Genomic DNA, 26,442 nt, shown 5'->3' on the forward strand with positions numbered 1-26,442 from the left:
CCAGCACCCTGCCAGAGTGATACCGTTTCCTAAGTGAGTCATACAGCTTGCAGCCTTGAGTGGAAGTTGTTCCATCTCTTTGGACACCTTCACTGGTTCTCTCCACATTCTCTAGCTTTACTAGATCCTTTTCAAGGACCGCAGACAGCATTCAAACCAAACACATTTACATATCAGCACATCAATATTTTGTTTTGTCCTCTTCCTTTGACAATAATTAATATTCTAATTGGCTCCTTCAGTACAAAGGTTGGGCAGACGATTTCAGAGAACTATGCATAATGCAGAAGAACCTTCCCCAAATGCCACTCCAAAGTCCCTTGTGTTATACGCAATTAGGATACTTTCCTCCCACGTGAATTCCTTTGTGTTCTGTCAATGTAGACTTTCCTCCACCATTTCATCAATAATATGAGATTCTTCTGTTTTCCCACAGGAAGCTCTAAGTTTTATTTTTCTGAATACTCCTGTATCAACAGTCTGCTATTTAACCCTAGGATCACTTGGGAACGTGCATCACCACAGCTCCTTGACCTGCCTTACTGGTAATCTTCCTTAGGTGGGAATGATTGACTACTTATTGCATAGCTTTCTTCCACTCGTTTACTCTTGAGATTTTTCTCCTCTGTCTTTGCATATTAGCTTCTCCTAAGAGCTGTTGAAGGACCTTGCATTAGTAGCTTTTGGAAAATCCAAATATGCCATATGCGAGTATCATGCTCATGGACTCACTGGAAAGAACTAAGTAGATTTGTAAGCACTTTCTCTGCAAAAGCTTCTCTCTTGATAGTTTATAGTCATTCATGTGTCCCCTCATTCTGCTCTTTAATATATTTTCTCCCTTTGATTTATTATGTAAGTCATACCTGGCAATCTAATTTACAAGCTCCAACATTCTTGAAGACCAGTATCACATTTACTACCTTCCATTTCTGTGTTCCTAAGGCCAATTTAAAAATCACACAGTACAATGTCTAGCACAGCTATTGCAAACTCCCTTAGACTCCTTCAGTCAATACCAACCACCTGGGCCTGGAGAGCTGTTAGTGCTCATTTTATCAACTGCCCTAAAAAGCTGCTACTGGCAATTTCATATAGTTCCTTGGACTAATCTCTTACAAAGCAAGGCTGTGACATCAAAACTTCTGAGTTACTCTGCTCTGAACACCAATACAGGTAACTAACTTTGCTTTTCTGTCACAGCCTTCTCTTCCCAGAGAAGATGAGAAGCAAGAGCATCAATGGGAGCATTCTCTAACTCAAGGTGAACAGTGTGCTGAAAGCCAGGATTTCTTTGAATCTTCATCTGCTCTCCCTAAAACCAATTCTTTGTTCATATTTACTTTGCCCAGCACACATCACCACAGTTAGGAAACGTCTTTACCTTTGCAGTGCTGGACCTGTGCTAAGTCCCAAGATCACACTGAAAAATATTTAGGCAGACACTCACCTTTAAGTCAGGTACCCAAGTCCTGCTCAAGACTCAAAACTCCTCCTTGTCTCATTACTGAGGTACCTTATTGTCTGTGGGTACTTTTACCTGTAAATCTCACTGAAGCACTACAGTGCCACCACTGCCTATGCCAACAGGCATCGCTGGCTTGTCAGAAAGGTGCACCTGGCTGCCTTTTACGCAAACCATCCTGAATTTGGAAACCCCGTCTCAGCAGCTAAGTTCCTTGAAGGGCTCAAGCCACTAGATACATCCAAATCACATGTAGCTGAGGCGGCCACAGAAGATTTGTTTTGTATTACAGCACAATAGCTAACACGTTTGTCAGCGAAGTGAAACACGTAGGCTGCAGGCCTTTCTCTGCCTTTTGGGCCGAGCTTCCTGGTGAATGGCTCAGGAGTCCCTCCACCGCACAGCAGCTGCTGCGGTGCCCAGCACTCCTCAGCCACCGCGGAGGGGACATCACTGCCTTCTGCTGCACAAAACTGTGCATCCGTAAATCAGACCCCGATTGTATGAACATCCAAACACCGTGGGGATGACAAGTTTTACCCCCGTTAAGAATATTTTGAAGTATGATACCACTCTGCAATAGCAACATCAAGAGCTCTATCCCCCAGAGTCACCGAATGCAACAAGCATTGTACAGACTCGGGGTACGGAATAGCTTTCTGCCAAACTGTAAGCTGGCAAGACAAGGAATGCAAAGAGCAAAGACTCACAGAAGTATTTTATCCAAGACTACACAGGAAGTAAGTATCAATGCCAAGAATCTAATTCTTATTTCCTTAAATATAGTTACTTAATTGTATTTTTAATTGGTTTTTCAACAGCTATCTAAAATAGGGAAAAATAACGAGACAGATAGGCAAAACATGTAACAAGCAGGTATTCAAAGTTTACTTACACTGTGGTAAGTGGGTACAGACAAGCCACAGATCTCTACAATACTCTAAGAGTCAAGACCAATGGGCTGATGCTCTTTAATCATTGACCTTTTCCTTGTGTTTATTAAGGGTTCAAAACAGTGGCACCACTATTCCTCATGAAATTAGTCACCTCTTTCATTGCAAAAGCTGCCTAGATTTTAGCAATTCTTCTGATTAGAGCTGGCATCTTGGAATTGCATCACTGTTTAGCTGGGGATATTCCACCTGCCAAGGGGAGGAATTGAGGTGAAGAGTTAGATTTTTATCTCAGGTTTCATTTCAGCAACTCCCATGAAAGTGTATGGGCACGTTGTACAAAGACTCCTTCTGTTTCCATACAGGTGTACACCTCTATATCCTACAAGTAATCACACTACGTCGCATGCTCCATTCCTTATAGCCTTTATCTTGCAAGATTTCTCTCTTAATTACTTTGTGTGGAGCAGTTAGCAAACAAGGGCATACTCTGCAAAGCTCACCAACAGACAGGCTTTGTGCTCTTGGCAGGTGGGCACGGATAACTGAGTTGGGAAGCAATATGCACCTTGAACAGGAAGGGAATACTTTTGTATTAGCAGTTTATACTTAGCTGAAACAGAATGTGTCTTAGCCGTGAGAGTGTCTAATATACAAATACAATAAAAAGTAGTATTTGTTTTATCCTTGCTGCCAAGAACTCATGCAAACTAAGGGAGCAGCAAGGCAATATGAGAGCGTAGACAACAGGAAGGAAGCAAATGGTTTTCAGCTTTTACTTGCCATAACTGGCACCTGAAAGGATTAGTCTGTGATCCTTGCTGAGCTCAGGAGTAAGCTAGGCTTCAGAGGTGGACTAGAACTCCAGTTTACTTCAACTGTTCAATTTTTAATTTAATACTTATCACCACTCCCACAATTAGTTATCTGTTTAGCATGAAGCCACTATCAGATGCTTAAAGAACAGAAACCCATAGGAGGGACCAAAATTGAGTGACAGTTTGACCGCTTACCTTCAGACTAATTCACACCCTGCTCTGCACTCTCTATTGTTCAGAATTTAACCATTCCCTTCCTGCCAGCTACACGTTCAGCAGCAACAGCTTAGAGTGCCTTCAACAAAGCCAGGTGAGAAGCACGAGTCTGACAGGGCCATGGGGATAGACTTGTCTTGCTCCTTGGACAAGTGTCCTGAGAGCAGGGAGTTATGTAAGAGAACAGCATCCTTTTTCTTACATTTGTCAAGGACTCTTCTGGGTGTTGACCCATTGAGACAGACTGTAAGAGCAGAGCCTTCAAAAACTAAACTCCATTTAGTCTTTGAATTCCAACTATACATACAGCTGTTCAGGCTGAGTAATACTATACCCATCCACAAATAAAAAAAAAGGAAGTCACCCTTCTGCAGTTAGGTTTCCCTTACTGTTAGCTGCTGAATAAAGGTTTTTTGGGCCACAGTATTAAAGGTTGTAAGTTTCCAAACCCATTTTTCGAACAAGAGTTACTAAAGGGAACTTACTGAAGGGTTCTCATTTACCTTTCTACTCTTCATGTACTTGTGGTATCTCAGCATTAACTGATATAGCATTATACTATAACATGTATCCAGTAACAGTGATTACAAGATGCTCTGGTTGGATCAGCCATCTTCTCTCCCCATTTTATACATACACAGTATCCTAAACTGTGACCTTGAGGGTGACAGTAATGCACAGTAACCTCTGTTATCCAACATTTAAGACTGGTATTTTCTGTCTTTTAAAGCTACTCATGCATAGCTATTCTGTACTTCACACACACTTTTAAGATCCCAGCAGAATCTTAAAAGGGAGATGGCTGCCTGTAAAGCAAAAAAAAAAAGAAAACAATAGGAATAGACTGAGGGCCAGCAAGTGGCAGCTGCCAAGGTAGGCAGACATCTTGTAGCATGTCATTGAGGCAGGGAAAAAGTACAAATCAATTACCCATTTGCAATGGAAAAATTTTTATTTAAAAGGGATGACTGATAACAACCCACTGCCTCTCATCAGCCTCAGTCCTCTTTCATAAGCACCCTCTCATGCCAGCTATATTTCCTGTGGGTTCTTTAGCAGTCATGGAATGAAAGAAAGGATTGATAAACCATACACTATAACAGAAAAAAATTAGGCATGTAGCACTGCTTCTCTGCATAATCAACACTAACCAGAGAAGCAAAACAAACAGTGAAATTTAACAATTATAACATTAGAATAATTATGCAGAAATATTTCAAGATCTATAATCTAGACAAGTAGTTGGGAGACATTTCAATAATAAGTCTTTGTGAAAAGATGTTTCTGCAGAGTAAAGATTTTCTTCACAAGTTTTCCTCTGAAGAGGCTGATACTTCTTTTCTCCCTCTCCAGAGAAAGCCAGAGATAGTGTTTCAGTTCCCACACCATAAGTAGTCTCACAAACTGTCTAGAATATGAAAGGTACAGAACATTAACATTTTTTCTTCAGTAGCTTCAAGCTTTATAACTTTAACATTTATATAACAGACAAGCAGAGTACAATTAGCATATGTACTCATTATGCTTGAAATACCACTGAACTTCTGCAGGAGTACTGAAGTCTGGGATTAAAAAAAATCAGAAAGAACAGGACCATTACAGGGAACAAGTCTTTAACATTTTTTCCCTAGAAATATGGCATAGCTCCCCCTCGTCCCCGCAGATGATTGAGAATCCACAATCTGTTTCATATAATAAACAATTAGATCGACAACAAAGTTATGTTTATTATCTCAAGTTCGCCCTTACAAGGGAGATGTGCTGTTCCTGCATGTGCCCCATCACTGGGGTGAGCACACGCTCTCTGCCCCCTGCTTCAGCCCTCCTCCCAGGCCAGGCTGAGGGGAGAAGGGCTGATATCAGTAGTTCCCACTCCTAATCACTCTCTGTGTAATCCAGAGAATCACTGCTAACCTGAAACAAAGGAGGGCAGGTGTTGAACAGGCACAGGAACACCACACCCCAGAATAATTAATGCTCTTTTACAACCACTTGCTCTGTCACAGCAGGATAGTCCTAGCTGCCACAGGAACATGGTGAGGGCTTAGAGTTTTGAAACACAGACATTAAGCAGAGGCCTGATAAAATTACAGAAGTACTGTTCTTCGTTAACGAACTTTTTTTTTTAAAAACTGAATTATTTGAAGAATTGTTTTGCTGCTTTGAATACGAGAGAATTAAGAACAGTGTTTCCCACCTATCAAGGGGTGCTTTCATTATATTAGCAAGATCTGAAAACCTCATTTAAAAATCAAAGCTACTAAAGTTTGGGAAAAATACAGTACTTCTGAGTTTCATGTATCATTCGAGATCAAAGTGTGTGCTATTACTCTCTCTTATTCTTCAGTTCTTATAGGGCTATAAAGTCATCAAAAAACAGTAAGTCAAGGGCAGGAAAGATAGCAAGAACACACTGAAATAAGGTCTCTCCTCCAATACTGCTGTTCAGATAGGTATTTACAACAACTCCCTATCTCTTTTCTTTGCTATTAACTTCAGATCAAGACATTATGATAGTGCTATGAGTGATACCAGTAAAGCTACTACTAGTGCTCAGTATGCAAGCACGGAAAAAGGTTATGTTGTGAACTGAAGAACCATGCAAAGTACAGCTGCCACTGCATCTGGATCACTGCAGAAAGAGCTGCGTCTTCCAGGGATAAAAGGTAACACATTTTCTTTAACTGAAAAGTTAAGTAAAGAGCGATCCTCCATAAACACTAAGGGACAGTAGAATAGAGCATGCAGTACAATATGCCTATTCCTATAGGTACAGGATAAGCTTACCTAGACAAAGAGAAGATAAAGGTATCTCAGCCCAGCTAATCCACATGGTAAAGGCAGTGGGAATGCTCCTTTTATAGGGTCAAAGTTCAAGAACAACATCAGCATCCTCAGAACATCAAACACAACTACGCAGTATTTTGTGATGCTCAAAGTCATTTGTAAGAATTCTCTGGACTCCAGCTGCATCTTCCCAAGGCAGCAAGATGTGTTGGCTTAAGTCAACCTCCAACAGCAAGAATGACCATTTTTCCCCCCACAGACAGCTGACCTAATCGCCCTGCCAGATGGCATACACATGACAGAAGCACTATGAACATACATCTCCACCACAGAGGAAGAAAGAATTTCCAGGCACTTGATTTGCACTCCAGTACTTGGATGCATAAATCATACTTCTGTCAGGTAGTAAAACCTGGCAGTTTAAACTAGACTACCTCCCTTCTTCAGAGGCTTTATGGAGATTTCACAGTACTGTTACAGGTTCAGGTTAACAGGTAACCAATAGCTCCATACCACTCAGATTTTTTGATCCTCTACATCTTTCAAGATTCATGGAAATGAAAGCTAAAGAAACCAACTGGTAGTAAGACACCAGGGAAACCTAACAGTCCAAGATAAAAAGAAAACAATTAAATCATGTGAATCCAGGCAATCTGAGGAAAAAAATACTCAGAAGGGGGCAAAAGTGAACATTGAAATACATGCTTACAACAAAAAGACAAACCTCCCTTAACTTAGGCCTTTGTGAAGCATTACATTATGACATTTTTTCCTAATATGAGTTATCCAAATTTAAACATTAAATACAAAAGCTATCACAAAGACTTTAAAATATTTCAGTGCTTTTCTGAAGCTAAGAAAAAGCACGAACTCAGCAATCTAACATGCAGAAATTGCCAAGGAAAGCTTCCCTAGTGCTGACCTTCAACTTTTTCCATCACTGACTAAGGAGTATGGCATACTCTTAATTCATGCAGATAAACAAGGAAAGAAACACTTTAATAATGAAGTTGGGATATTTATATGCAGGGCTATTATGAAGGAAAGGCAAAACAGACTAATTCAAAATGCTTAAGATAGAGAGCTGACAAGCTCCACATTTTAGAAGGCATCCAAGGACAGCATGGCAGCTACCATGAAACTGAAGACAAATTTTTTTTTTTTTTTCAATTTAAAACTATTAGGTATTATTTTAACATCTTTCAGTGATTTAAATACATTTAAAATTCACACACTTGCATGAGAAAATGTAACTCAGTTAAACAAAACCTTATCAATTCACTTAATCATGTAAAAAAACAGTCCTGCTACATTCAGTGCATTTCAAAGAGTGCTTAGTATTAATGCTTTTAAAAATCCAAATTAGTGATTTCTGACCATCACGAATCTTGATGGGTTTTCTATTATTTTGAAATTTGAAAAGCATCTTGGACTTACAGTAGCATTTTTAATAGAACAGAAGGCATTTTATTAATATAACTCTTCAGAACAGTACTCATGCTTCCATCATGTCACTTAACCACAGGAACAGCTCAAAAACTGGGTGACATTTACATGTACTACCAGCATTGTAACTGATCACTTTATATAGAGTGCTTATTTCCTTCATTCTGATCAAGACTGGACACAAGAGCTAATTGTTGGCAAAGGACATAACAGCATAATACTCTGTGTTCATGTCACAGGAGATATTTCAAGAGATATTTGCATGTTTTTCATGTACACCAATTGGCATTTTAGGAACTTTTTTGTTTTAGCTTCAGGGGGATAAGAGAGCTTGAAGATTCTCATACAAGTTTTTGTACTCCAGACACTGTAGTGCTTTGTAAGTAACAAAGACCATAATCACCAACGAGCAATTTTTGTTGTTCAATCCAAGCGGCATGCAAAGAGTGAAAACAACCCACGGTGAAAAGCATTCAATTAAATTCTTTTTAATGATCTGCAAGCATTATCAGAAGACACAGAGAACATTTAAAAATGTGAACTTTATGCTGTGTCCTTTTAAAAGCTAGCAGCACAAAATATTTTTTGAACAGACGAGACATCTGTTGCCTCCTGAACAGTAGTACATCATTTTGTTGTCCATGATTTTTGACTCCCAAGTTTTGCAAATGCTGACACATCAAGACTTTTACCACTGTTGCACTGTTCATATAAAGTCTGAAAGTTAATAAAAACATAGGTATTCAGGTGAACACAGTTATATCACACATTAATTCGAACTATAAATTTATAACAAACATTACCACTTGCAATAAATCATCACATACAGAAATATTCCAAACTCCATACTAAAATTTCTCTCAAATCAGAAAATAAAGGTACACTTAATGTTTTAAGTTAGTTATACCAGTTCTAATGCAACATAGTGCCTGAAAGAAAACACATACACTAACTTAGAAGCATGAACAAAGGTATAAAGCTTCACAAGTTGGCAGAGAACAAACTAATTACCAAGATTTCAAAATCAAGTTTATTCCATTAATTCTCTCTGATGTGGAAACATCAGCATGGAAGACAGAGGTATTTGCATACTCAGGGTGAGCAAGCTTTATATGAGATAGGAAAGTCAGCGGCCAAAAATATAGCCACTATAATTTCTTGTTCACCCCCATATTTAAAAATCAGATACAACTAGCAGTGTATGTGTAAATTAACTTCTTTAGATATACTTCATGCATAATGAATTTGCTCTCCTCCCTATGAAAGCAGCTTTGCATTCCATCTCAACTTATTACATATTTGACCACCATCACCTCTTCTGAGAGAGAAGTAGAAAAAACAGAGTTGGTGAAATTACAAAGCTTCTCTTTCAGGCAGTAAACTGAGAGGCTGGAATCGTAATACCTCAGCATACAGGGACTAATTTACACATAGCAATGCATTAACAGTTCAGCAACTTCCAGTAAGTAAGAACAGTTGCAGTCCAAAAGCTTGCACACTTGACAGATTCAATTTAGATCATTTCTCCATAATGATGGTTCTTAAATTAGAAGACGTACTACAGTTTTTGGGCAGCTTAAAAGCAAAGCAGCACAGTAAGGACTGTTTTAGAGAGGAGAGGCTGGGGCAGTGGGGGATTTGGAAATAAAGCAATACAGATACACTGGGAGGCGGAAAGGAAAGGAAAGAAAAAGCTAAAATCAAGATTACCATCATCCTTTCAACCTTCCCCATTCAGAAGGATGTGGATAGATTCTGCATGCTTGCAAACAAAAGCATGAGGCGGAAAGGAAAGGAAAGAAAAAGCTAAAATCAAGATTACCATCATCCTTTCAACCTTCCCCATTCAGAAGGATGTGGATAGATTCTGCATGCTTGCAAACAAAAGCATTACAATGTGTAATGTTTTTCCAGCTGTGCTTAAAGCTTTGATGTATGTATCCCTTCAGCTTTCACTAACAAACATTCTAACCCTTGTTTGCATAAACATGTACTACCATACAAAAGACAAAAGAAAATTTGCTTACCCTAGCAGCTCTAGAAATAGAGTTGGGAGAATTCAAGCCAACAAGCTGGCCAAGGATACGTTTCATTTCCTCTGTTGTTCCTTTTGCATTTGGAACACCTGCAGTTAATTTATAATTATGCTAAAGTTGTATACACCCACATATAAATTACCAGAGCAGTTTGTAAGAGGTGTACAAAAAGCCAGCTTTGAAATGAAGAGTTTAAGAATTAAAATACAGAAGTCTTTTCCGAAATGTATGTAGGCGCCAAACAAAATAGATTGTTATGCCAGCAAGTGGAAAATACATGTAAGAGTAAAGCATTTTGTTTTCTTAAAAAGAATTATAAATGCTACTTAATAAAAATGTATTTTAATATAAATGTACCTGTTTGACAATGACTTTGAATTTGAACATAGGGATGTATCAGCAACTCCGAAACAGATATTCTTTGTTTAGGGTTTCTTATTAAACAGCGCTGCAAATGAGAAAAGAAGAGGAAGAATGCTTTGCCTATAAATTAAGAATTTTCCTAAGAATTAACAGTGAGGATATTTAAAAGACCCTGTAGATGCATGTCAGAACTTCTTACTGCCAAACTACATACTCAGAAAGACTCAACTCAAAATACAGTAACAGATTAGCCTAATTGCCTTCTTTAGCAATTACCTTCAGAGTAAAGTTTGGTATCCTGCTTTACTCAAGCAACAATGTCAAAAGAGGTGAAGACCAGAACCTACAATACCCTTTTATTCTGAATGAGTCAAAATGACACCGAGATTTGAAAGTTAAGGGGTAAGTGTTTCTGGATTTCAGTTTGTTACCTGCTGAGCAACACAATTAGGGCTGCAGTAAAAGCATAGGCCAAGTTTCAAAAGCAGGCAAATATACAGGGTGAGGGAAAGGGACAGTGAGTACAAAAGCTACTGTATTTACTTTGGGCTGTTCAGCCAAAGGATTTAAGCCAGACTGTTTTAAGTATTTACTTGCTTATTTGCTACTGAGCTGGAAACAGACTCTTACTATGGAAACTATATGAAGTAGCTCTAGCTTCATTAAGTCTTCTTTTGGAATAAGGGCTGTTACTACAAGTAGCAGTAAGTATTTATTTGTGAAAAAAGTTTCTCAAGCACAACTCATTCAGTGTAAGAAAATACGCTTTAAATAAAGAAGCTGCCATTATTTGAATCAAAATCCATCTTAAGGGACAGTTACCTTTAGCACATCTTGAAGATCCTTCTCAGCAATATCTGGAAATTCTATTTCATAACTAGGATCAACAATAGCATGCAGTTTATTAATTGGATTTGTTATATGTTGAAATGGAGTCCTTCCATATGTCATGCAGTACAAAATGCATCCCAATGACCACACATCACTTTTGGGACTTATCTAATATAAAACAACAAAAAAATAAGATTACTCCTCACTTAAGGAACTGTCCTTTCAGTCAATTTATCATATAATTGTACAGTCATTTCACTTAACAGTATATCTATTTTACATTGGACAACAGATCTTAGTAACTATCACACAAAATCACCAAGACAGCATGCCATTATCTACTAAGACAGTGATGTGGCTTCATTCAGTAGTATTCCATAAGAAAGCTGTTTTTATTGTCTTTGAAAATCATCTTACCTGAACAACTAACTGAAAATAAAATTAAAGGTAGTCCTTAACGAGTTGAACGGCAGGATTCTAATTTTGGATTTATGAGTAAATACAAAAAAAGCATACTAAATTATTTCAGTCCAGAAACCAGTGAGACATCCCAGCTATGTCCCCAAATTGGGAAGCCATAGTTTGGCTCCTCTGGGTTTAAAGGACTCAGATCCAGATTTCAACCACCACACCTGGACTGTTCCTTACAGGAAGAGTTTCCACTTCTCCTGGTGAAGCTGAAGCGCTTTAAGAAAAGCACCTAAGGCTGGGGGAGTGGGGAAGAGGGGGAAGGTGGGGAAAGAGGCACACAGAAAGCCTGACTCTCAGCACAATAGTTAGATTTTTGCTTAGATGAGTTGAGATCCAGAAGAAGTGTGCACTTTGCATGCAGTTTTTTAAAATGTAAAGGTAAAACTTTTAAAGGTAAAAAGAATCATCCCTAACAAAAGAAATCCATCTATAAAACATTCTATTCTGTGTTTAGAAAGACAAGATTGTGTTTCACTACATAGTAATACTTCCATTCAACTAGTAAAAAGTCACAGTCTTTGAGTGTGTATATGCATGTACATATTAATATGGATTATTTTTTTAATACCTTTCCACAAAACTATGTACCCCTTAACTGAAGTTTGACCGCCAATGTGAAATTGCTTTCAGTACTTTCCTCATCATTCACGATCCATTGCCCTGGTGAAATTATAAAAAGTTCTATAACACACAGTACTCTGTAGCACTAGTAGGATACACAGAACTCATCCATTTGTCCCCCAAAATAGTAAACTTCATTGTATCACCTTTTAAGACACCTTCTTAGGTATCACTCACTTCTTGCAAAATCTGCCTCTCACTTAAAAGAATTCAAAAATATGACACAAGCATCATCACGTCTTGTTGTTTAAGCAAACGTACTATCAATTATTTATAGCAGAAAGCATGTTTTCTTCCTTTCAGAAGAAGATTTCTAAGCCAGAGTTATTTATGCCAAATGCTAAGTGTAGCTGTGTAGCAGCAAGCAGTACCATAAGAGCTCCATCAATTTTTGGCCGAACCAAGCTAGAACAAAAGGGCATAAGCAGCACAACAGTCAACCAAGTAGTGACTGAGGAATGATTCTCTCACTCGGCTCCATGGAAGATCCTCCCAGAAACACCCCCTGAAAGCTCTAGCCTGGAGTGATCTCAGTGCAAAGAACATTGTCAGATATGCACAGCATGGTGGACCATGCTCAAAGCATGCTCAAAAGACTTCTGTAACATTAGTCATCAGTACAGCCTCCAATATGTGAAAGGCTGCATGCATTTCACTGTACTCTGTATTGCTGTTCAATGCCATTCACGCTGATAACATAGTGGAAACTCTTTTATATTGCTCCATTAAAATGGATTTTAAAGTATTTTTATGTTTATTATCAGTTTAAATATTATCTTATTATCAGCTCCTCCAACACCCAAGCCTGTGCATCTGTTTGGCTTTCAATTTTACTCATTAATTCAGCACTTACATTTTTTTCTAAACATCATCTGCAAAATGCTTTTAGGTAGTTGAGATGAGTAAACTTAACCTTCAATCTCTGCCCACCATCATTGTGGCACAATGGATTTCCTTGTGTTTCAGTGGAAGATTTTGAGAAAATCAAGTCTTAAGATATATGCCTGAATTACTTTCTTCATAACATGAAGGGAATAGGAGAAAAAAAGATATTACCTTAGAACGAGATTTCCCACTTTCTCCATAGGAAGACATATCCTTTATTGCTTCAGGTGGCATATAATTCATCGTGCCAACCTAGCCATAAAAATGTAAAAAATATTCCTTTAAGTGAAACATGCACTTAATTTAACTCTCTTGATAAAAAGTTAGATTTTTGTCTCAAAGCACTGAAAAGCATCTTGAAAATTTGTTTCTATTAAGGCTGAAGGCCATTGTTATTCTATTCAATAAACACATCTAAAAATTCATATATATGAATATATATACACACATATAAAACCATTCAGCATAAAATTTCAGTACTCACTGAAGTTACTACATTAATGAACATAATCAGCAAGTACTATAGCACTTTACAGAATAGTGTACATCAGTTTTCCAGAAGTATTTCACCTGAGAATCTTTAATGATGCTTGTCACATCTGGCTGCATTTGGTTTGCAATGCCAAAGTCAATTAGCTTTAACATTCCATCAACTATCAGAAAGTTTGCTGGTTTCAGATCACTGTGAATAATGCCTGTAAAATAGAGTTTAAAGTCAAGCCAGGTTTAGTCAATCCAAGTTACTACTGAAGTACGGGGTTCTTATTGCTCGATTCCCATAACCCTTGCACAGAGAGAAGGTACAGATCAGCTTTACCTGGCCAAAACCAAATTATTCTTTACAGATTTCATAAAAGTCTTTCCATTTCTTTTTAAACAGTTAAGACTTGCATGAGTTTATAGTTTGAATTATTACTTATTCAAATCTGCAAGCACTCCAAAATAGCTCCAAGAGACTCGAGTTGCATAGTTGCTCTCAGTTAGAGACAGGTCCTCTAGCTGTATGTGCACACTGCCATATGAACCACTGTTCTGGATCATTTCAATGGCCTGTCCACTCCTGTAGCGCTCTCAAATAATTAGCTAAGTGGGTACTTAAAATAAAAGAATTATATTGCTTAGTCTGATGTTTTCTGCTTCCTAATCTCAAAGGTACCATTCACTGAGAATTACATATGAGTGACCTCTCACAAACCTTACTTACATGATTTATTATGAATTTTGGTTATTATCCATATAATCAATAAATCTATCTTTGTATTTTGCAAAACTGTTTGTTTCAAGGACACATGACATAGTATATAGCCTGGTTTTTAGTAAATTTTGCTGTCTTTCTGTATTGTTGAATGTTCTAGTGTTCTTGTGCTGTGAAGAGTAGATGCTCTCTCCTATATGTACAGGTGTCTTCACTTTTTTTTCTTAAATAGGAAAAGGATCCAAATCTGTTCTCTCCTTTATGTTACACAGCCAAACAGAATACAGATGCACATACTTCAATTACATAGGTAAAGATGAAAGGAAGGCCTGAAGAACTATGAGAAAAAGCTGCAACACTACATGAAAGTAAAGAAGACAGAGCAGTGTAAAAGATGCCACTAATGTCAAAGCTTCTTTGGACAGCCTAAGTGGCTGAAATTTGAGTCTAATGGAGAACAAGCAGTACTGGGAGTATACAACATAGTCTAGTACAGAAAAGATTATTTTCTGGCTGTTGCAAGGAAATAGAAAACATTATACAACAGTGATACTTGGAGATCCCTTTGAGTTAGCAAAGTAAGTCTACCTCTGCATTAAGATTTGCTCTCATCTTTTGTTTCAAAGGTTTTTTTCCACAATACAGTAAATACCCATCTTTGAAGATCACTAGGCTTACACCAAAACTAAGAGCAGTACCACTTCCAAAATTTAAACACATTCATATTATCTCTGCCATATAACCTATACAAATACCTAGAATTATTTAAGAATACCATATTCATGGATTGTGTGAACAGCTTCCAGCATATTTTTCCAATAACTCTTTCGTTCCAATGGATCAATGTTTTTTTTCTTTTTGAGCCAGCTATTGAGATCAATATTTCCACACTCCATTACCATGTAGATATGATGATCAGTAATTTCACTAAAAATAAAGAAATATGCTTATGTTAAAATTTAAGGCAACTTATGTCAAAAGATACTGGTTTACTAAAATTAGTGTTTACTCACTAGCCATAAAGGCGGATGATCTTATCACTATGTTGCTGCAGTTTACTCAAATGAGCAATTTCATTCTTATAGCTCTCAACAGTCTGTTGATCAGCCTCCTCTAGATTCACATATTTGACAGCATACAGCTGCTTCTTTTCATTCAGTACTTGGAACACCTGCAAAACAGTATCAGTTAATAACTTCATTCAATCCTAATCCTGATTTACTCTGGTCCTTCATCTCACCACAGCCAGAATTTCAAAGAAAAAGTGTACGTTTTCAAAAGGAAGAAGCAACATTAAATTTACAAAGAAGTTCATACAAGTCAGCATGAAGAAAAATTAAGAAGCCACCAGTTACAACAGAAACAACCCTCTATCAGAAACCATCCCAGTACCACATTATATTTCACTAGATGTATTTGATCACAAGTCTGAACTGTTCCTAAGGTAAAGAATGCAAAACAACACCTCCCGCAGATATGAGGGTTTGAGGTGCCACTGCACATCCGTTTCATCATACCAAGATGATTTGAATGTTAGACCACATGGCACATGAGAAGAGGCTGAGAGCACTGAGTCTGTTCAGTCCTAAGATGAGAAGGCTACAGGGCATGTTATTGCTGTCTTCAGCTATTAAAAGGGAAGGTATGAAAAAGACAGATGCCTCTTGAACCATCAAAGTATAAGATGCAACAGGCATAGCTAACAACAAGGAAAATTCCAATTAGATATCAGGAAACTTTTTTCATCATCATGTAGTCAAACAGAGGAACATTCTGTCTGTATGCACCTGTTCACAGACAGAAGCATACAGGTGAAGCAGAGGTGTGGGAGACAGAAGAATGCAGACAGAAGAGAAATCTAACTCGCACAAAACTGCTTATGTTGTTTTTGTTATAATTCTTTATCTTCTGAACAAGAGAATTTGCCAAAACTGTTTCTCAAGCTCCTATGAGCTCGATTTTCCTTATAAAAAGTGGATCACTCACACTTCAGTCATACTTACACCCCACTTCTCACACAAGTTACAGAAGACTTCAGTAATAAGGGATGGTCTGTCCACTTCAGGAACTTTCAATCAACCTTACAAGCCACACGTTTCCCAACAATCTAATCACACTGCCCTAAACAATAGCCTCTCAAATTAAGATGTACAGTAATACTGCAGCACATCTCTTAGAAGAGCTGATTTTATTAGAAATTTTAATACTCACTCCACCATAGAAATTGTTATCTTCAAGAGCATACACAATCTACCTGCAGGCCTTCATGCAGAAACCAAAAGGAAATGGGCTCCCACTGCTGTTAACCAATTTAAGTGATATTTTTAGATGCTCAGGAGAGCTGAGTGATCACTTTTTCCTATTTCTGTAACGTCTGTTCAGTGTTCTGACCACATCTGTTCAGAATTTCTGTTCATTGTTTATTCTTCACTTCAACACACCACCCGTTTGTCTACCCACTGTTTTATTTCTCCACTAAAATGAGCAGTACTGTGCTTAACATCCTGTAATACTTGAAGTATCATTTTCATAATAGGACATTAATGCAGTTTTTATTGCTGGCTATCTGAAGACTCAGATAAAACAGCGCTGTACCAAATCTAATCTGTGCACTATATTTCTTCTGCATACATGAGGGATAAAGTCTAAGCAGAGCATTAAAACAACAAATTACTAGATTCTCCGGGTCACTCAATCACTCTGTACATGTTAGTACTAGGCACTCCTTATTAGATGACTTCAACATGTATGCTTACAGTACAACTACTACTGTGTATATGAGTGACTGTCTAAAAGGACAAAAGAGCATCTTACCTTACTTGAGCCTCCACTGCCTATTTGCTTTAATATTGTATAAACTTTTCCTTTGATAGCAAGACATTCATGTGAAGGTATAGAAGCAGGAACCTGCGTACATACAGAAAAAGTTAAAATAACTATTGGTACACACGCAGTGGAACGTGGTAAAGCTCTACTTTTTATTAAGTTTATATGCTTTAAGTTATCTTGGTCTTTCTGAACAAGATAAAGTGTAGTAAAGCTAAACTTTAAATATAGTTTGTCTTGAAAGCTAAAGATCCCCATAGCAAAAATATTTGTATAGTGATCATCACCTGGCATGTTATATCACTGAACTATGATACCAATGCTCTTCACATTGGAAATCAAGAACAGCGTATTCTTTAATAAGGCTTCTCAGATCATTAGAGTCACCTCCCTCTTTACAGATAATGTTGGAAACTAGACTATCAAAGAGACTTTCAGTCACAGCATGCAACTAAGAGCTGTACTCAAATCACCTACTATTTTATTTGAAGCTAGCTACTAGCTAGCAGACTTCAGTGCTGTGAAGGTGAAACAGCCTGTATTGCCCACACCTGCTACATCAAGCTGTAGAACAGCCACAAATTTTAAATATTAATCCTCTGGTAGGAAGCTTAAACCTATCCCCTCAATTCTATATATAGTTGGGAAGATTCCTACCTGAATGTACAACCCATCTAAGGTAACCCGTTTTTACATTATTTCAGGCCACTGCAAATGCATCAAATCTGTGAAATCTAATGAAATGGAGAAGGAATGTAATTCTTCTTTCTTTTACCTCCCTCAGACTCTTATGGTTTCTAACACACACAGCTTCTCTTGCTGGGTACTCCACTGTACTGGGTAGTATCACTACAAAAGCATAGCAGGACAAAAATAGTGACTCTACTTCTTGCCTCTGTCATGAAGTAGGATCTGAAAAGGCTTAGATTGCAGACATAAAGGCTTCAGGATTTTGACACAACTGAACTGATTTTTCAAGACCCTACTTATTTTACCTAAATTCAGACATACATATGAAGAAATACTTATTCTGAGAATAAGCAATACAGACTACTTTCCATTACTCATCCAGAAAGATGAACAGCAACTTCAGATTAAAAAAATATATATACATACATGCATATATTTAACCTAAAGTAGTCTCCAATGAAAATATGTACTGAAAAATGCCAGAAGACAGCCTAAAATTGTTACCTGCAAGCTAGCTTGATTTTGAAATGGAGTTGCTGGAGTATGTGGCAGGAAATATGGGAGCTGGCTGTAGGGAGTAGAAATTTGACATCCTGGTAGAAAGTTGTTCTTTACAACTGGCGTTCTGAAACTAAAGGAAATTATGAACAATATCTGCATTTAGTTGTATTTTTAAGATTATTCTAAAACCAAAGTTCAAATCTTCAGTGCTTCTTGAAAGTTAAACCCTATTGACTAGCAAAAGCCTGAGCCTCTGCTACAGTCAATATTAAGCATTAAGATCACTTCAACTTCTTGACTTAGGTGTACTTTAGAAGTACACCTAAACTATAACATACTTAGGAAATATTTCTTAAAACAGTAACTACTTAAATGCCCATCTTCAGATACTAGCTGGCACTCCCCACAAACTGGAAAATGAAAGCACCATATAACTAGAAGAGCTGACCATAAAATAGCAAGATAGTCTGAGACACAGTTTTCTTTAGCTTATTGTTCTTTATTCATAAAATACAAAATTCATCTAAATATTTTATATTTATATTCACTTTTTTTAAGTGACCATATTGAGACAAACAACTTCAAGGCAATCAGAGGTTTCTTGAGAGCTTTAGCTACAAGTGGAAAGATCATGTATTAAAGAAAACTAAATATTGCAAGAAATCCTTTATGTTTTTTGATTTGTTCCCTTGATGTGTCTGCCATATATTTAGTTATATTACCAAATACACTTTTTTTTTTCTCCCCACAGTATTTACAGAAATTGATGCTAAGATCAGAACTGGAAAATTTATATACCTAGGACTTTTTTGTAGAGAATAAAATTACAGAAGTTTGAAAAAAAGATAGTCAAAACCAGTCAAAAGCACAGTTCTCACTGAATACAAAAGCACACAAAACAATTCTGCATATTTGCTATGTGCCGTACATACTGTCTGTAATGAGAATTTAATTTTTTAAAATTTCCCTATTATCAGAGTTTGAAAGAAGCAAGAACAGAACTATTCAAGGATCACTTTTATCAAGTTCCATCATAAGATGATGTGCTTCATTCACTCCATATATTCTAAATTCTACAGCTAGACAGACCTACTAAACAGGAACTGTGGTTCCTCATCATACAGCTTTAACCTATTTGATTTATCCTAGAGACTTATGAAAATAGTAATCATATAATTAGAAAGATTTATCAACATATGCACATGGGCTTATGCCTAATTTAAGATTGCACGGATAAACAAATGCTACCATTTCTTAACTTGAGTGCTCGATTCTGCAAGCCTCTAGATTCCTTACAGGTTTGGTTTTTTGTTTTGTTTGTTTGTTGTTTTTTTTTTCTTTTAAACTCGGACACTTGCATCATGGGAACCAGACTAATATACAGTTATCAGTCTAAAAAGCCTGTCAGCCACAAAAAACAAGGCATCCAAAAGAAAGTGTCGTGTAGCAGGGATCAGAGAAAGAGGTAAATGCTGTAGTAAGGACTTATCGATTTGATGGTGTACTTCCAAATGCTGAAAAGCTGACAGGGAAGACAGTTCCCTAAATGCAACCTGAATCTTTAAGTCAGGCACTCGATTTGATGGTGTACTTCCAAATGCTGAAAAGCTGACAGGGAAGACAGTTCCCTAAATGCAACCTGAATCTTTAAGTCAGGCACTGGACATCAGCTGTTGGAAGCACTCAGAAATATTGTTTGCTGTCTGAACAGAAAAGCTTAAGAAACCCTGTTAAAAACTGCTGAAGTCTTTCCAGAGATTGACTACCGCTCATGAGCGTGCAGCTCAGAAGTGGCTTACCAGTCCATATAGTCATTATATGTGGTGCTTGGTGTTCCACAAACATGTGATGGATCACTTTTCTTAGAAACAGCATCTGGTGGTGATAAACCTCTTGAAACGGGATGACCAGGTTGCTCAAAGCTCGACTGTTTTCCCTACAGAGAGCAAAGCAAGATATTATTCCACACGAGGAGCCACAATTAAGAACACAGAAATCGCTTTTTCAACATGTGAAAGCTGCTGCAGCTAGAAAACCACTACATGTTCCTGCTACATTACCTCTCTACAGCAACTTTTCTGTGTCACTTCTTGACCTGGCCATTTTTTTCTGGCGTTAACACAGTTTAGTTTAATCTGATCCAACTGCTTTCTATAGCTTTCACCAGAACTAGACTGTTGCTGTTGACTTTCCAGACTCCTTGGCTCCGATATCTTCAGCTTCTGATGCTGGACTTCTTCTGAAAAAAATCAGATTATTAAAAAGACTTGACATTTAGTACTTGAAACAGTTTCTGGCAGATCTATCCCACAGTTTCTAGAAGAATTTTACCTCAGTTTCTATATCAGAATAAATGAACACAGTTGACTTACTGGAATCACGCATTAAAAGGCATTAAGGTAATCTTCAGGATTCATATTCAGTTCAGTGTAGTCATATTGCAACTTTCTTCAAAACCTTAGGATACTACTATAACAGTAACAGAGACCCAACTGTTTCCTTCACCAACACACAGAACAACATCATCATCATTTGTACTACAACATACTGGGACACTGCAGGTTTATAAAGCATTTAAGATAAGCTTATTGCAATACTTCAGATTAGAAATCTGTTGTCTGTGACAATAGGCAACCTATAATCCAGTGTAATGACTGAAGCTAGAGGCATAAAGGGACAAGGCATGCTCCATCTCATGGTTCCTTTTGCAGAGGTAATAGGACATTGAAATGGTGGAATACTGCAGGGCAAGATGCAAATTGCACAGCCTAAGAGTGCTCCTTCACATGCTCATTCAATTTTCTTTTCAAATGACTAGAAAGCAGTATCCCATGTTAAGTAGAAGTTGAGTGCAATTCAACTACTGAAGGACTGAGCTACTACAACCAGCATCTCGTCTGGAAGCTTGAATGAAGCACAAACAGGGAAAGTATAACCTGAAACCCAAACTGTTCACAATGCAAGTCAATGGGAAAGGTTTCACTAGGAGGCTGAGGAGACACCAAAGTTGAAAAATTACTGGGTATTTTCTCCTAATTTCTTCAGCAGGATCAGAAATCAGAAAACTGTCTAGGGAACTAGATTTCTGATGAAACACAGAAGTGGCAAGTAACTGTAAAAGATTAGTACATGTATTCCATATTCCACAGTGTTGGTGCTAAGTCATTAGTAGGAACTTTCTAAACTTTACCAGCCCTGAAATATTTGCTATAAATCCGAGTTGTTTATAACATTTCCCAGAAAGACCACAATGTAACGTGGTCTCACACCACCCCTATTTTCTATGTCGTAGTGACTTCGCACAACAATCAAACTCCATGCATTAGATAAACACTTAAGTAGAGCTTAGGTTATTTCTTGAATACACCAAAAATGTTTGTTTCTAAAATAAGTTAAAAATTATTTCCCAAAAGTACGTTAATAATGCAGTAAGAATCTCAGCCATTCAAATGATAGCAAAATTTAGATTTCTTTAAAAATTTCTAAAAATTAGACAGAAGCATCATCATGTACTATCTTCACAGATAATCAAGGAGCACAGGGAACAATACCGTTAATGCTGAAACACCATGTTGTTTAAGGCAAGAGCATTTACAGTAATCAAAAGTGTAATGCTGCATTTGATTGACACTGAAATTTAATAAGCCTCTAAAGAGTACACATTTATTTAGTACAAGTGTCATTCACACGAACAAAGGATCCCTATAGTACAAGTTCACAAACTGGATTACATTGAGTATATGGAAAGAATGTTGCAGGACACAGGAAAAAGGGGGTAAACAACTTGCCTTTTGACAAAGTGTTTTCATACTTCTGAGAAACCTTATAAGAAAATAACTATGACATTAAAGAAATTTACTTTATACTTTGCCCGAAGATTGAGATGCATGCATACACTGTGGTAAAACTCAGGTGAGGAAAACACTGTATTACAAGAAGTTAAGAAATGACCAAAGTGACATAAATTTAACCCTTCCAAGTAACTGTGCATGGTGCAGTGAAGCTGACCAAAGACAACAGATGTTTAACAGATGAAACCAAGAAAAAGACACGAGAAGCCTGACCAAAGCAGAAGCAAATAATTCAGATATGTGAACAGTCCTAATATGAGAAATAGTCTCTGATACATAAACAACAGCAGAGAAAGCAACCTAGAGTTTCATGCAGTAATCGGTAAACAGGATAGAAAGTGCTGAAAGCAACAGATGACACAGATGTTCAGCATTCAGAGAGAATTGCGGGAGCTTTGCACTTTTTTTTTTTCCAAGTGAAAGAAAATGTCATGGTCTCACCTTTTTAAGCTTACTTCAGCCAAAACAATCTCAGACTGAACTTCAACAAAAGAAGCTATGGCATCTATAGGGTAAACTAGGAGCATATACAAGGAAAGGCACAAGAGAAGCAAACTACTATAATTTGAGTCTGTCTCAAAAAATCTAAACAGACTACCCCTCAAGAACATTTTAATCCTTAGTTTGAATTTTTCACAGCCAACATCCACCTTTTTTTGGTATAAACTAGTACCATTATCTGATACTCTGGCAACATTTTTGCACACTCAGGCTGGCAAGTGTTAATCTGAAACTTTGCATTGTTGCTATTTCAATGCCTGTTTGTGTTATGTGTATTGTAAGAGCTAAGGACATAATCAATTAGCACTATACATAGGCATTTTACTTCAAGCCCAGCACTCCACACTTTTGGACAGTATTGCAGTGGGGATTTTTGTGAGTTTTAGGCTTGTGGTTTTGTTTTTTGTTTTTTGTTTTTTTTTTTTACTACTATCATAGGTACTACTCAAAAGCCAAATTTTAATTAAATGCTCCTCAATTCCAAGCAGACCAACTTTTTCACTTTTTGAAGACTATTTTATTTAGCAATGGATTTTTTTAAATACAGAACAGCAAAATTTCCAATGCTTATTATATTTCAAACTACTAAAAGATCACATACTGACAGTTACCTTCTCTTTTCATTGCAAGACTTGTATCCATTTTGGTTTTGAGAGTTACAGTTGAATCGGTAGCGATTTCTAAGCTGTTCTCATCCAATACCTGCAACTGTAAAGATTTTTTTTCTTGTAAGGATTAAAGAAAACAAAAAGCATCTTAAAAAGAATCAAAGGAGATCCCACACATAGTGTCTGAAAGACATTTCCTTATCATAATTAATGACTGATGCACCACAAAGCAAATACGTTTCCGAAAACAGTGTAGGGTACACAGACAAGTATTACTGATATTATTTTTAAATCCATCAATCCTCTGAATTTCCATCACACAGTTTCTGTAACAAAGACCTAAAGGCTTTCTATTCTTGAACTTTCTTTTGGGGGACGGGGACATAGGACATGAAAATGCAAGGCACAGCTCAAAATTAATCTCTATCAAAAGCCATAATTTACAGCTCCACAGAGCACTTAATGAACTCAATTAAATGGACTTCATTGAATAGAGTAATTCCTATGATGAAACTCATGACTACAGCTGAAAGAGCTCCTGTAGTCAAGATGAAATCTGTTTATCCCCTCTCATAAATCAGAAGAAATTTTTAACACTCCCCTCATTTCACACATCAGATGTGTTGTTCAGAGAATGCTCTTTCTTAATGCCTGATTATGCATAACAATTTTCAAATTTAAAAGCCACAATGAAAGTTTCTGTTCACAACTGATTACTTAACAGAAAGGAAAATCCTACCTTACTTCTTTCTTGAATTGAAAAAAAGTGTTATTTTCCTTTCTAATACCATAGGACAGCCAGGTAGACTTCCTTATATCTATTTTAAAAGGATGTAAGTTACCTGTAAGTCTCCCAGGTCATATGAATCACCCCCACTAGATTTTGGTTCTGATGGTGGAAAAGGTGCAATGAAGGCTGCACATTTGGAGCTGGATATTTGCCTATTGAAATAACATTGTTAATTACACCACATGCCAACCTATAATGTAATGATTGCCTTTTGTGAACCAGATGAAAAAGGCAGTTGTGTGAAGACTTTTGGCTACAAGTTTCAAACATACAGAAAAGCAGGTCCACTCAACAGCCAAGTGAGACACAATACAAAAAAAGTCTGTAACAATGCCACCATCATCCTATGAAATGACAGATGACTTAACTGGTTGTCTTCCATAGAAAACAGTGATAAGCTACAGCTAGGATCCTAAACACCAATGCTGTGTTACAAAGTAAATTTTTAAATACTTACAGAACAACACTATTACATGAAATACCTTATCCCGCTACTTTCACAGATTCAGAATATTGGGCTTTAACTTCTGAGAGGCTACGTATGCAGTTTTTACTCTTTGGCTACATATTTATCCCCAAAGTTCCCATTTCTGCATTAATTTAATCACACAGCAATAAGAGAGGAAGAAAGTTAACATAATGTCAAGGTTTAAAGACTTGATTTGCAGGGGCAGAAGCTTTCCTCCTCTGTTTACTTTCAAGCTATGTATAGTCAGGTAATGTGTAGCAAAGTGTTATTTTAGTTGGCAGATTCTTCCACTGCTGAACAGTTATTCACAATAAAATGAGCATAACCACTTAATCATTATCATATGGACTATGTTAAAAATGAGGATTTAAAAATCTTTTGGAAGTTTCAAGACTGCCTTATTTTTAAATTTAGAAACTGGAATACACAAATGTAAAGTTATTTTGAACAAAATTTATTTTTGCCTTAGTCTCCATTTCTTTTGAGCCTACTGATTAGCCAGAGAAAGAAACTCATCTTTGCATGCTCTCATACAAAGAATCTGCGTAGTAAGATAAGAAGTAGGTTATTGCAATACCTATTGCAATTATAGTGACTATTTGTCAAAAATCTTTAGATCAATTTTAACATGCTTAGCATCTAAGATTTCCACTATCCAGTAAAAACACTGTTGAAAAGGAGTATTAAAATCTGTTGTGCTGTTGTAAACCCAATAACCATACCTCTTCATAATGCTAGCTGTAAGTGGGACATCCGTCGTCTTCAAGTCATCACCAGCATCAGCTACTAGTTTAACAGGAACCCTCCCAAAGGGGCAGGCCTAAGAGCAAATTGAAAGTTATCAGATGTGTAAAGCAGAATGAAAAGTTTAGAATATTGAAGCAAAATGTTACATGTCCTACCTGGTTAGATTTGTTTGGTGGTCTTAAGGGATTGTGGTAATTACCTAGAGCATCAAGTTCCTGTGATTTCTCCTCCCTGAAGACAAGAAAAAAAAACAAAAAACACAACACTGTAGTCTGTGTTTGGTTTTGGTTTAAACGATGTTTTAACAAATTAAATAAGAAATCAAGCCATTACCCAAGGAAAAGTCTGGTAACAGTAGAAGAATTTTCACCAGAATCATTCCTTTTTATGCTTCTGTGATTTCCAACTATGCTCTGAAGTCCAGGCTCTTGTGTACTTGATACTGTAGGTAAATTAGTTAGAATTATTCAGGTAATACTGCAGATTGTATTTGTTTCAAAAGAAAAAAAGTTTTCATAATAAGTGAAATTAAAAAAATACATTTGCAGTAATCTAGTCTCAATGACATATATCACTATTTTCTACTGATCTAGACAGACATTTTATATAATTATATAAGATACAATTCAGATGGAAAAAGAAAAAAACAAACAGACTTAAAACCAGAAGGAGCTTTCCAGAATAAGCACAAAATGGCCTGTAACAATTGTTAAGTATATTAGCTACTTGTTTTCTACACAAGGTATAGTTGTAAACTATGTTTAAACACATAAAAGGGAGATTCAAGATGTCCAAAGACTATCCAAGCAATTTAACTTCTAACTGAAAAACCTCACTGTTAATCTTATCCTATATGCAGAAGAAGGAATATAAGCACCAAGAACACTGGTTTAAATAGTACCTTGGGGGAGTGAGGAAGAAACCCATGCTTTCAGAGCAAAGTAATTTTCCAAATCTACATTCTGAGAATAAGCCTCCACTCCAAAACAGCATTGTCCAAAAGACGCTGCCGAAGCTTGCTCCACAAGGGCTCCTCAGGAGATTTAAAACTACTTACATCTGGATTCTTTTGTTGTTTATTCCAATTATTTATCAGCACACATGATTAGGACACCCACACCTACATAACTATAATAAATCCTAAATTAAGCATCAAAATCCAGCTTGTTTCAGACGTAGTATCTCAAAGGTACAACTGTCTAGACAATCCTTACAAAATCCCTGCTACTGCAGAGACCCAAGATATTGATAACTCCCTGACCTGTCCTGTTCTCCTCCTGTTGAACACTCGCTTTTGGGCTCTGATTTCATTTATGTAGTATTTCATTTTGATACAACATTTTTGTGCTACCTTGTTTATGTTTCTGTAGTTCCATCTGGATTTAAAGCATTTAATGGGTGCCTGCAGTGCAAAGCATGCAGCCTTTTCAGT

The 26,442-nt window shown here is 37.0% G+C and overlaps 1 protein-coding gene across 2 annotated transcripts in view; it reads right to left on the bottom strand.

The window, feature by feature from the left end:
* Positions 1-8,150: 8,150 nt before the first annotated feature.
* TTK (TTK protein kinase) overlaps positions 8,151-26,442 on the bottom strand; it is a 38,150-nt gene continuing 19,858 nt past the window's right edge. For both annotated transcript variants that reach the window (XM_068404893.1, XM_068404883.1), the window contains exons 7-23: positions 25,344-25,452; positions 25,166-25,241; positions 24,986-25,083; positions 23,847-23,946; positions 23,008-23,104; positions 20,105-20,283; positions 19,844-19,980; positions 18,048-18,174; positions 16,842-16,934; positions 15,041-15,198; positions 14,803-14,954; positions 13,403-13,527; positions 13,004-13,084; positions 10,847-11,023; positions 10,019-10,109; positions 9,653-9,750; positions 8,151-8,342 (exon numbers count right to left, since the gene is read on the bottom strand). In XM_068404893.1, the coding sequence (XP_068260994.1) occupies positions 8,253-8,342; positions 9,653-9,750; positions 10,019-10,109; positions 10,847-11,023; positions 13,004-13,084; positions 13,403-13,527; positions 14,803-14,954; positions 15,041-15,198; positions 16,842-16,934; positions 18,048-18,174; positions 19,844-19,980; positions 20,105-20,283; positions 23,008-23,104; positions 23,847-23,946; positions 24,986-25,083; positions 25,166-25,241; positions 25,344-25,452 (1,988 nt within the window). In that variant the 3' untranslated portion in view covers positions 8,151-8,252. The remainder of the gene's footprint in view (positions 8,343-9,652; positions 9,751-10,018; positions 10,110-10,846; positions 11,024-13,003; positions 13,085-13,402; positions 13,528-14,802; positions 14,955-15,040; positions 15,199-16,841; positions 16,935-18,047; positions 18,175-19,843; positions 19,981-20,104; positions 20,284-23,007; positions 23,105-23,846; positions 23,947-24,985; positions 25,084-25,165; positions 25,242-25,343; positions 25,453-26,442) is intronic.

Source organism: Nyctibius grandis, chromosome 1 (assembly GCF_013368605.1).
Source record: "Nyctibius grandis isolate bNycGra1 chromosome 1, bNycGra1.pri, whole genome shotgun sequence".
NCBI classification, from domain to species: Eukaryota; Metazoa; Chordata; class Aves; order Nyctibiiformes; family Nyctibiidae; genus Nyctibius; species Nyctibius grandis.